General features: G+C 40.0%; 2 protein-coding genes across 6 annotated transcripts in view; one reads left to right on the top strand and one right to left on the bottom strand.

Annotated features, from left to right (window-relative positions):
- Positions 1–55: 55 nt before the first annotated feature.
- On the top strand, positions 56–3868 carry aarsd1 (alanyl-tRNA synthetase domain containing 1). The gene is made up of 12 exons (XM_014031895.1): positions 56–192; positions 479–607; positions 688–847; positions 922–979; positions 1069–1225; positions 1385–1501; positions 2388–2518; positions 2608–2674; positions 2760–2851; positions 2957–3011; positions 3085–3179; positions 3263–3868. The coding sequence occupies exons 1-12, from the start codon at positions 154–156 to the stop codon at positions 3399–3401; spliced, it is 1239 nt and encodes a 412-aa protein (XP_013887349.1). The 5' UTR covers positions 56–153; the 3' UTR covers positions 3402–3868.
- A 1067-nt stretch (positions 3869–4935) lies between these two features.
- The window catches only part of LOC106535031 (myoferlin), a 32204-nt gene continuing 25230 nt past the window's right edge, over positions 4936–11909 (bottom strand). For 4 of the 5 annotated variants that reach the window (XM_014031901.1, XM_014031900.1, XM_014031898.1 and 1 more), the window contains 16 exons: positions 11259–11270; positions 11082–11180; positions 10864–10992; positions 10610–10765; positions 10438–10529; positions 10170–10340; positions 9947–10095; positions 9714–9853; positions 9545–9633; positions 9377–9472; positions 7162–7303; positions 6980–7079; positions 6704–6897; positions 5797–5906; positions 5543–5690; positions 4936–5462 (listed from right to left, as the gene is read on the bottom strand). In XM_014031901.1, coding sequence (XP_013887355.1) covers positions 5424–5462; positions 5543–5690; positions 5797–5906; positions 6704–6897; positions 6980–7079; positions 7162–7303; positions 9377–9472; positions 9545–9633; positions 9714–9853; positions 9947–10095; positions 10170–10340; positions 10438–10529; positions 10610–10765; positions 10864–10992; positions 11082–11180; positions 11259–11270 — 1866 coding nt within the window. In that variant the 3' untranslated portion in view covers positions 4936–5423. Of the gene's footprint in view, positions 5463–5542; positions 5691–5796; positions 5907–6703; positions 6898–6979; positions 7080–7161; positions 7304–9376; positions 9473–9544; positions 9634–9713; positions 9854–9946; positions 10096–10169; positions 10341–10437; positions 10530–10609; positions 10766–10863; positions 10993–11081; positions 11181–11258; positions 11271–11909 lie in introns of those variants that run through there. The other variant, XM_014031899.1, reaches the window with a different exon arrangement.

Consider the following 11909-nt stretch of genomic DNA (forward strand, 5'->3'; position numbering starts at 1 on the left):
GAGAGAGAGAGAGAGAGAGAGAGAGAGAGAGAGAGAGAGAGAGAGAATCGAAGCTGTTAAGTTTGGACCATGTTGCGACCCGTTCGTGACTCCTGTGAGTCGGTGTTTTGGTTTTGACAGCTAGTGGTGTTTTCCTCTTAAAAACAGCCTCAAATGGCTTTTCAGTGTCAGCGAAACTGTTATATGAAAGAGGTATGACGCTTTTGAATGGCACATGACTAAAACCTTACAGAAATATCACTCAGACGTGATTAGCACGGCAGCTAAACCTTGTAGCAGCTAACCGTAGCTAGCTCTCAAGCTAACATTTTTATCATGATTATATTTTAAAGAGCTTTAAGTTGTGTAAATATATCCAAGTAATATATATTTTTACAGTGTTTTAATAAATCTAATGCAATAAATCTGCTGATAAAAGTTGCTGTATTGGGTGATAAATAACCCATTCATTCATTCATTCATTCATTCACTTTTCCAGTTCATTACTTCTGTGGTTTCCTGCTGCCCCGCGGAACTAAAACAAGAAGTGAATGGAAAGAAAGAAACTCTCAAAGGTTTCAATATTAAGCTCCAAGATACGATTTTATTTCCTGAGGGAGGAGGTCAGGTAAGAAAGTTTCTCGTCCAACACGTCCCACTTGAGAGCACATCCCACAAGTGTACGGTGTTTTCTTTATGGTCTCGCAGCCGGATGACCACGGACTGATTGGAGAGGTTCCAGTTCTGAGGGTGACCAGACAAGGACCGGATGCTCTACACTTTGTGACCTCACCTCTGGAGGTGGGTCAGGAGGTGCACGTGAAGGTGGACTGGGAGAGGAGGTTCGATCACATGCAGCAACACTCCYGTAAGACAAACAGTCATTACTGAGTTCACATTGTTTATTCTAAGGCATAATTTAAACAAAAAAATGTCTCTTAGGTCAGCATTTGATCACAGCTCTGGCAGACACAATGTTTGGATACAAGACCACATCCTGGTACATCAACACACAGGTCATATTCTCAGTGAATGTCAAGACTTGAGCGTTTACCTGATTTTTATTTTTTCCCCCCTTTTCCCACTCAGGGATTTAGCCCGTCAGAGAAGCACGATTGAGCTGGACACTCAGTCTGTAAAACCAGCTCAGCTTCAGGAACTGGAAGAAGCTGTAAATGAGAAGATCAGAGCTCACATTCCTGTTATTGTTAAACTTCTCTCTATAGACGACCCAGCTGTAGAAAAGGTGTGTATACACCTGTTGTGTTTACTGGGACTCAAAGGCCTCCTACATGTCTTGTGTTGAGATGATTAATTTCTCTATTCTGTATTTATTCACGTATCTAAAATTAAATACAATTATACACAAATCATAATAGTTGAGTTGAATGTTTGTGTGAACCAGGTGAGGAGTCGTGGACTGCCAGAGGACCATGCAGGACCGGTTCGGATTATTGATATTGAAGGCGTTGATGCAAACATGTGTTGCGGCACCCATGTGTCTAACCTTAGCGACTTACAGGTAAATATTAACACTCAAATACAGGCACATACCCAGTACATAGTTTTCAGATCCTTAACGTAACAATAAACCAAACCTGCATTTCTATATTTGTATTCCCAGTGCATCTCGGGATTATTTAACCATAGGCAAAAGGGTGAACGTGTGTTTAGCTAGTAATGGGCCATTTCAAGCTGAAGCTCAGGAACATGGATTGAAAATGAGAAAGTTTCAGTAGCTCTGTGTTGGAGCTGGATTKGTYTGGCAAAAGTCACATGATTAARGATGTCCAAAGCTTTGAAAGTGCCAAAGTTACATCACTGCTTTGGTTTCGGATTCAAAGGTTTATGAGGAAGTGAATCATCGTCAAGATTTTTGGTGTGTTTTGATGGCAAATTCGCACAAAATATATCAAACCAGCCAACGTCTCATGATGTTAAACAGCTGTCAATGCCATCACAATGAAGCGGTTCATTTTGTGTTCTTTCAAGCTGCTCTTCATACTTTTGGCCACAAGATGGCACCAAAGAACACAGTTGAAAAGCTTCAAGTAATGAAACTTTAAAAATAAGCTTCATTTGCCCYTCACTTTCTGTAGCTTAAGCAAAATATCTTTTTTTTTTCCAAAAAGTAATAATTGGACAAACATCTGCAACTTGATTCAAGATGGGCGCCACCTGATCAAAAACGAAAAGGCTAAAAACACTAAGTTCTAATATTGAGATAAACTTTGSTGTGGGAGTYATGAAGACTTAGAACATGAACATGYGTGAAATCACTCATTTTCGAGYCTTGACTAAAGCAGTAGCCACATCCTCTCAGCATCTGATCTTAGTTTAAAACTCGTGGGGAAGGCCAAGCTTTTAATTAAACGAGTCTTATGTTTGCTCAATTTAAACATTTTTAGGCTATTAAACTTCTTGGAACGGAGAAAGGAAAGAAAAACAAAACCAACCTGATCTTCCTGGCAGGAAACAGAGTACTAAAGTACGCAGAGAGGAGCTACAGCACCGAGCGTTCTCTGGTATCGCTCCTAAAGTAAGTCCAGACTACAGATCGTCCTYGTATCATCAGTAAAAACATTTCTAAAGATAAACGAATGAAATGAAAGAACCTGGGTTCAACAGGACGGGACCAGACGAGCACGTCGAGGCAGTTGACAAGTTGCAGAAGTCTGTGAAGCTGCTACAGAAGGTCAGTGTTTTTTTTTTTTTTTCTTTTTCAAAATTCAACTAAACATTGCACCGAGTCACTATGTGCATTATAAAACTGTTTCCAGACTAATCTGAGCCTGCTTCGTGATATGGCAGTCCTGATCGCTCAGAACTTCAGGAAGGATCCTGACAGAGGGAGCTTCTTCACTTTACACAAGTACGAGTTTCTGCTGTGAATCATCTTCAGCACAGAAACACTGGGCCACCAGTGGAAGGGTTTCACACAAGCAGTGATTTTTTTATTTTTTTTTTRCTTCTACAGAAAAGAGGGCGACAATGAGTTCATGAATATTGTTGCTAATGAAATCAACACAGAGGTGAGGCAGCTGATCAAACACCTCGCTCTTGGCTTTCACTGGTAAATACTCAAACGCTTTCATTTGTTGTCAGGAAACATTGGTTTTCCTGACTGTTGGAGAGGAAAAGGGACCTGGTTTGTTCCTCCTCGCTGGACCCAGTGGACCGGTGTCTGAATTGGGACCACGGTAYGAGACCCGATCACACAGTTAGTCCTTTTAGGCCAAACTCAACTGTTTGTTGAGTATCCTCACACGTTTCTGCCCTTCAGGGTTTTAGACTTGCTTCAAGGGAAGGGGGCGGGGAAGAACGGGCGTTTCCAGGGCAAAGCCAACAGCCTGGCCCGGAGAGGAGAGGTGGAGGATCTTCTGAGGCAGCACTGCAAACATCACAGCTCAGAGGAAGAATAAAGCCAGCAATCATTCAGAAGTTATTCTTTTAAAGAGAAATAAAAACAATAACGACAATTCTGTTTTAAAGGTGCAGTATATGAAAATACTTTAGCAGGAATACTTTTATCCTGTTAATTAGCTTGAGCACTTTTATCACGATGTACTGTTTTTGAATGACAAAAGTAAACACTGGCATGGCCTAAAAATAATCACAAAGAGAAGCTGCTTAGATCCTGGATCAGCTACACAATCCTTTACTGAGATTATTGAAGACTCAAGTTTGGTATTTTAGTGTCATGAAGCCGTTTCAGTTCATCTTATCAAACAGGGTTCCTACACAGCCTTGAGGGGAAAAAAGTACTTTCCAGGTCTCTACATATAGGGGAAAATGGTTTGGTAAAATGTTATGGTTTCCAGACTCTTACCCAATGCATTCAATGAATTTCCTAAATACTAAAAAAATAAACTTCTAAATGTTGCTCAAAGAAGCAGTGTATTTTTTTTTTACATTAACCATTTATAAAAATAGATACTCGCCAGAATGTCCATTTTTTCCTTCATTTTACATCTAAGCTTGCCATCTTTTATCAATTCTAAAAGTTAAGGGCAATCCCATCTATACAATATCAAGAAAAATGTAGCAACTTTAACTGGCACTCATTTATAGTAAAGTAAATTTAAAAAAAATGGCTATTTTATTTTCCCATTTGGGAGTCAGTTTTGAAACTAAATGGTTTAACACATTGAATAATTTTAAACTGTACTCTATTTAGGGAAATTATATGCATATCACTTATAGTCGGTAATAGTTTGTTCTAAGCATTGTAAAGCCAATAAGGGATAGAATGATACAAGTTAGTTTTGCACAACAGAACAAAATAGCAAATACACTGACATAATGAATTAAACAATGAAATATTTTAGCATAAAAGCAAAATAAAAAAAATTCAAAATACAAACTGTTGGAACTTTTTTTTTTTTTTTGAAGGAAGTGACGAGGTAGCATGAAATGCTCTTTAGTTTTAAGAATTTGTAACAAATGTTGAAGGGGCAATATTTTGTGTTTCTCAGGCATATTTAAATTTTATACCATAAATTAACTATGTCACCTTCAGTTATTAAAATGCTTATATGTTTAAATATAAATTAAACTTGATTTCTCATCATAACTGTTTCTAAACGCCTTGCAATTGGCCTGTCTCTTTAAGAACCTCCTTCTGCTTCTGTCCTGTCCATTTCAGCATGGGGCTGGGTGMGGGTGTGTGCTCTGATGAGGAAGCTCAGCTTGGAGACACAGCCCACAGGAGGAGCTGATCCCAAAAGGTGGTTCTAGTCCCAACAGTCGTTTATTTCTCCCCTGCCTGGCTGCCTCAGGACACTACAGGATTTCCCAAACATGCATGAATGAGAAATTTGACCTTTATAAATATATATATTGCTGAAGTCACGCTGTATAAAGCATCCCAACATGTTTGTGGTTCTGGTCAAAAGCTCCTGGCTCTGCACTTTAAATACCAAACTTGTGTGGAGAAGAAAAATAATTTAGAACCAGTTCAGATTTCTGTTGATTTTTTATTATTTAAAATAACTAAACATTTAAAACACTTAATTACTTTTTCCACTTATTTCATTTGGCACAAATTYAGGGTAAATCGAAACCCACCTCGTAATGCAATTTAATATCAGTCACAATAAAATTACCACCTTAAACAACTTCAGATATCAGTGTGCACAAATATAAAAGATTCTAACAAACCTAAACCCTGCAGAAGACTGAACTTGCACTTCCACAAAGTGTTTGTTCCAAAAAAAAAAAAAAAATAACCCTTAAGTCTGCAATGTCAAGTTGATTTCTGTGGTTTAGAAACGACTCAGATGTTCACGTCTCTTTAAAGCTATCACAAGTTGGTCACAATGACGTCGTGTAGAAAAGAACTTTGTGTGCTATAGTGCACATTTATGAGCACCCCTAATTATAAACACCACGCAGTTAGAAAAAAAAAAATCTCAAAACTTGAGTTCATGTGATCCTTGCTGCGGTTACTGAAGTGGCTTAACGATCTTCATGGAGATGTAGTTCTGAAAAACAAAAATATGGATCAAAACCTACAGATTTCAGAACATTTAACTAATTTCATGATTTCCTTATCTGTTCTTACCGGTAAAGAGTAGAGCAGGATGGCGAGGAAGAGGAGCAAAATGATGAGGATGATGAGTCCAATGAAGACCCATTTGAACTTTTTCCACACAATGAACTTCATGGTCTTGCATGGGTTCGTGAACCAAAAGAAGGATGTTTCTGGGCGGCTGGTGGTTTTCAGGGAGTGAGACAGAAACCATGTTCGTTAGATAATATAACTGGTGATAGGTTTAACACTGAGTTCAGAGATTCTTGTGTGGTTTGGTTTCGTACTTGGGAGGGTTCAGTTTTGGGTTCATGTTTGGTTCATCTCTTCCTTTTCCTGCTGGTCTCTCATCTGCCTCAGCTTCACTCACAATCTCCACACTCATCTCCACCTTTCCCTACAAAACAAGTCAGAGAAACATCATGAGCAACAAACAGCATCATCAGCGAGGTGCTTTAACCATCGAGCTATACTGTAATGTTAGCAGGTAGCAGCAGATTGAATCACACTTTTTAAAACAATACAAGTTGGCCAAACTGCTGTACAGTTTAAATCAGTTAAAAATAACCAATAAAATGAAATAAAATCATTAAAAGACAATTACAAACAAATTTAACATAAAGTTCAAAACGTTTCTTGTTCATGGCAGGTATCTGATGATAGAATTGTCGCTAGAAGAGGATTGAGATGATGTAGGGAAAGCAGCTGCTGTATCATAGCCGCAGACTTCAACAACCAACACCCAGAAACCCCACCAGTTTCACACAGCACTTTATAACATTTGAACTACAAAGAGATATTGCACATTTGATTGCAGCAATCCATTTCTGAAACAATCCTTATATGCTACATGATCTTCCCATGGGAAAATTTTGACTTTGATCCAATATGGCGGCTTTAATGATGGTGGCCATGTTACGGACATAACCTAAAAGACTGCCTCCTCACCCTGGTTACTTGCTGGGGTATTCAGATTTTTAATTATCCCTTTAGTTTCTGAAATAAAGAGTTGTCCTGAGGCTTTGGGCTCACTCTATAGATCCATTATGAGATTGCAGGCGTTTTGTCGTTTTTTGTTTTGTTTGCCTCAACAGATTTGAACTTATTGAATTTTTATTGACTGCTCAGGAATTTTGTGCAATTACTCTTTAAAAACATTGAAACATTTTAGTGCATTTTGTAATTCCTACTTACACCCAGGACCTTCTGGCCATCTTTCTCGATCATACATGGCCACCAGCCTCTGACAGACTGCTGAGCAAACAGAGACTTGTAGATGTCCAGCTTGTTGGGTCTGTTCATGTCCTGATCGTCCATCATCTTCAGAGAACACTTCTCTGGGGTCTTAGAAGGAGGAACCAGCTTACGCAGATCCAGCTCAACCACACCTGGGGGATTAAAGCACATTAAACTCAGAGTTTTAAATATAAATCATAAATCTCACTAATGAGACAGCATTTTTTTTTTTACCCAGGTAATCATCCAGTGAGAACTTGTCGTTATCCCAAATCTGGACGATCAGCCTGGGAGGAATCCTGAACTCAGTTTTGTCAAGACTCCAAAAGTGTTCCTGTTGAGCCATCAACAAACTCAGGCCATGGGCTTAAAAGTTTGCATGCCACGCCTTAGGATGTTAAACTAATGAGTCTTACCTTTTTAGATACAAGGCAGAGTTGTTCTGCTGGCAGGAATTCAAAGCCAAAGACAAACCGCCAGTTGAAGTTCCCATCTCCGTCTAAAGACCTGTAGTGGACATCAGTCTTCTGCTTGTCCTCCTCCATGCCTGGCATCCAGCTGCAACAGAGGACAAGCAGGACATTATCACCCACTGCTGAAAAGTGGGAGATAAGGTATTTGCTGTATGTGCACGTTTCTGTTAGCAAAATATCTCATGAATCACTGAGTGGATTTTAATGAAGCTTGAAGATAATCACTGAATGTACATCTACAAATAACTTTTTCAAGCTATCCCAATGGCTGCCACTTATTGTTTAAGATCTGTGCTTGCAGCTGTAACATTAACTAGTGAAATCAGTCAAACCTTTCTGTTAATAAAACACACTGCCCGGCGAGGAAAAAACAAAAGAAACTAAAATTCAATTGACCACCTTTAGTTTTAATTACAGCACACACTCTCTGTTGATTTGTTTCCACATGCTTCTACAGTGTCACAACATTCATTTTCTGTACACAGTTTAAATTTCTTGCCAGGATTCGGACCACTGAGCAAAGTCTTCTCCAGCACATCCCAAAAACTCTCAAACGGATTCAGGTCCACTCGTTCACAATGTGAACCTGATGAATCCCGGTGTCATCTTGGAATATGCCTGTGTCACCAGGGAAGAGATAATCCACTGATGGGATAACCTCATCATTCAGTATATTCAGGTAGTCAGCTGACATCATAATGCCATTGAACCTAGACCAGACCACCTGCCCACACAGGCTTGTACAGCAGGCACTAGACATGATGTTTGAATCACTTCAGCTTCCTCTCTTCTTACCCTGATGCGCCAATCACTGTGGATCAGGGTCAATCTGAACTCAGACCACATGACCTGCCTTGCACATTTCTTAAAGGGGCAATATCATGTAAAATCAACTTTTCAGTTTTATATCATGTTATACTCTCATAAAAAAACATGCCCAAAGCCTTGCTTTGACTCATTCATGCATGTTTGAGAAATCCTGCAGCGTTTTTAAGCAGCCATGCTGAGGAGCAAAACGACAGGTGGACCAGAAATGCCTTTTGGGACCAGAAACGCCCCTGGGACGTGTCTAAGCCGAGCTTCCTCATGGCGGAGCACACCTACCGAGAAGGGGTTATCTGCGGAATTGAAGTGGGCGTGTCACAAGAATGGGTGTGTCACAAGAGTGGGCGTGTCAAAAGCATAAACACTGTGGGCTACGAGGCCTACATGACGGTATCCTTAGATCCTGCTTGATCTCTTTACAGCCTGACCCTGACCCCAACACTAAGGTTAACCAGGAGAAATGTGACCCAAGTAGGGTTCTCCAGAAAAAGTGGTACCGTACAGTAACGCCCCTTTTGTTCTTGTCCAATGAGGTGGTGCCGTACGGTATCGCCCCTTTTTTGCTTGTACAGTCAGGTGTGTCCCTTTAACAAAGTCCGTCAAATCAGGTGTGRCGCTTTAGAATCGCCTTTCCTTGTGACACGCCCACTCGTCCGCAGAGACCCCTACTTGCACCTACCCACCCCACACCCCGCCTCCTGCAGGCTCTCGGTGAAAGTGAAAGTGAAACTGTCTGCTGAGCTCTCAACATTAGTTCTCACTCCTTTTAGAAGAGGAAGTGATWAAAAAAAGTTTATTTTCTATTTAAACATAAAAACAGCATTTTAACAGCAACTAAAAGGTGACAGATACTTTATTATGGTATAGTATTTAAATGTATGCCTGAGAAACACATAATATTGCCCCTTTAAGCTGATGTTAGATTCAGCAATCTCTTTAGATGCTTCTCTGTTTGATGCCAACAATCTGACTCTTCTGAAACAGATTAACATCTTTTCCACGATCACAGAATGTGCTTTTAGACATGGTTGTTTAACAAATAAGAAGCTCCTCACTGCATTAGTTAAACAGGAGGCTCTCTTTTTGGCCAGGGCAGTGTATTTCATAACTTCTGAAAGTTACATTAAAATGTGCTCAGTTGCTTATTAACCTTTATCAGATTTAAGCTACAGCTCCTACAGCTAATCAACATTAGCAACAGAAAAACCACTAAACTCAGTCAGTTTTATGCAGATATGGAGCTTAAATGTAATGGCCGAAAGTAGTAGCCGAAAGTCTTTCACAACATATGAACCTGAAAAAAAAAACATGAAGTGCATAAAAACAAGCATACCCTTTGACATAGATGTCGCTCATGTTTTCTCCTGTGATGCTGGTCTCGTCCAGAGTCACCTCTGTGGTGTTCCAGACGACAACACGCAGGAAGAACCTGTGTTCAGACACCTGATGTTAGCTCAGTGTCAATCAAACGGAATTCATACGGAGGGAGACAAGTGTTTACTTTTTCGGCTTGCGTGGTGTGATGTCAAAGGGAGGACCAGGAAGRCCGATGCTTTTAGGGAAAACATCCACCCACATCTGGAGTCTTCCCTAAAACAAATACAGGTTTTACACAAACTAAGAGCGAAGTGTTTGAGTGGACATGAAGACAGATGAGTGTGACGTCCAACCTGAGATATATTTGGCTGATAGGTGCTGTAAAGRGTCCTGGTCTCCACATGTTCAGGGACAAGCTTCTGCGTCCTGAGCACGTGCAGACAGAGTCGCTCATGAGGAGGACCCAAGTGTTGATGGACTTCTTTGTTGTTCTCTTTATATAAAAACACATTTTCACCACAGGTTATATAGAACCAGCAGTGTAGTGAAATGGAGAACATGTATTTCTTTACTTTTAAAGTCTTACCAAACTGAGCCAGTGTGTAGTCATTCCCATTGAAAGTGAGCGATGTGCCGTTTTCTTCAGACCTGGGTTTGGACAGTCCTTTCAGTCGAGCCAAGTTCTCCAGGATCTGAGATGGCTTCAGCTGATCCCTCCATTGGTTGATACCAGAACTGAGAAAACAAAAGAAAGGATTGAAACAAATCCTTAATAGCATTTTAACAAAATTACCAGAAGTTTCGCTCACATGCAGTAGGTTTGTGGAAGGCCACAGTAGGCGTTGTATCGAGACAGGAAGCGGTTCTCCAGGTCGATCASGGTCTCCCCAACCTTCTCATCGCGAGTCAGGAGATCAAAGTCATAAACTGAGATTTTCAGGTCTTTGTCCTGGGGCAGGAAGCACGTCATCTCAAACATCCTAAACAACATMGGTAAGGGTTTGAAGAATAAAGTGTAGCAGCACTTTAGATATTCAGGATACAATTTAAATGTTTTAATTTAGTGAGAAGATTTACCTTCCAAACACAGGGTCAATGGTGTTGGGTAAGTAATTGTCTCTGTCATCAACTGAATTTCTTCCCACTGATATTTTTATGTATGGATCACACTGAGGAGAAAATGTGGATCGAGTCATGGATGGCAAAATAAGAACGTTTTGTTTTTGTTAATTCACAGATTCACGTTTACCTTGCCGTTATTGTCTTTAGGCTGCAGGTCTATTCCTCGGATCACATAAATCCTGACAAGACACTCCTGAGGTCCACTTTCTGGTAGCTCTCTGAACTGACGGGGCGGAGGAGAAACACCTGGGTCATCGGGCAGAGGGTACACCTTGAACGCACCCTGCAGGTGAAAAAAAAAAAAAAATCAATCAAGGACGCTCTGGTAATTTCTCTAAAGTCACGTTCAAATTTACCATGATGTTATTGGTGTTAAACTACCTTGAACTCTCCAACCACCGAGGGATCCTCYTCCCCGTTCTCATTCTTGCCTCGCTGCAGCTTGAAGGTGTTGCAGAAGTCAGTCAACCCTTTAAACTCCGGGACGTCCTCTAGCTCYCTGTCGTACACCTGAAAATTCACACAAAGGTTTTTCAGTTGTAAACAAATCAGTAATCTTTGAAAATTATTGTAAAAAAATAAAATAAAAGGAGGCTCACTCTGAGGGTATCGTAGCCTTTCTTTAGGTAAGGTCCACATTTCTCCTGATCTCCGACTGAAGCGTAGAATTTACTCCACCAATCAACCGTCTCTTTTTCCTAAAAAWATGTCATTGTTTTACATTATGACCTTCACAGAGATATAACAGTTAAAAATCTCATCTTGTTTTTGCTCACCTTCTCTACAAGCTTTGCAGATGATTGGGATGTGACAGAAAAAACAAAGAAACAGAAAATGTCAACTATAATTAGAAAACAAATACATTGAGACAAACATGAAGTACATAAAATGCTCTTTTTGGTAGTTTATGAGAGGTTGAAAGTTGCTGTGAAGATGTTACGGCCCATAGAAACACAGAAGGGTCATATCACATTTAAGGAGGACACAAAGACAGAATTCAGGAATAAAACTCTTATTAATTATTCTGCCTGGTCCTCCAAAAAAAAAAACCCTAGCTGAGGAGAAAAAAGGAACAAAAACGTTCCTGCAAAAAAAGAGTGGAAAATTAAGGACCACTGTCTAAAATAATTACTATTAACCAAAAAACAAAACTCAAAGTTCAAACAAAAGATMGACCTGGTGAGCCAGCCAAACAAAACTAAAGGTGTGGCAGTGGGCCAACCCTTTACAGGGTCGTCGAAGACACAACCACACCAAATTAAACTAACAAAAAAATCCATCATAAAATGATAAGAAAAACATACGAAAAAAATGACTGGTCCCACCAGGCTAAAGCTACAAAAAAAAACTAGATACCGCACAAATGCACCAGAACTCAGAAGTCTTTATTCCTAATAAATGTAATGCTACTAGGTGCATCCCAAAAT

This window comes from Austrofundulus limnaeus, unplaced genomic scaffold, assembly GCF_001266775.1.
Source record: "Austrofundulus limnaeus strain Quisiro unplaced genomic scaffold, Austrofundulus_limnaeus-1.0 Scaffold1344, whole genome shotgun sequence".
Classification (NCBI taxonomy): domain Eukaryota; kingdom Metazoa; phylum Chordata; class Actinopteri; order Cyprinodontiformes; family Rivulidae; genus Austrofundulus; species Austrofundulus limnaeus.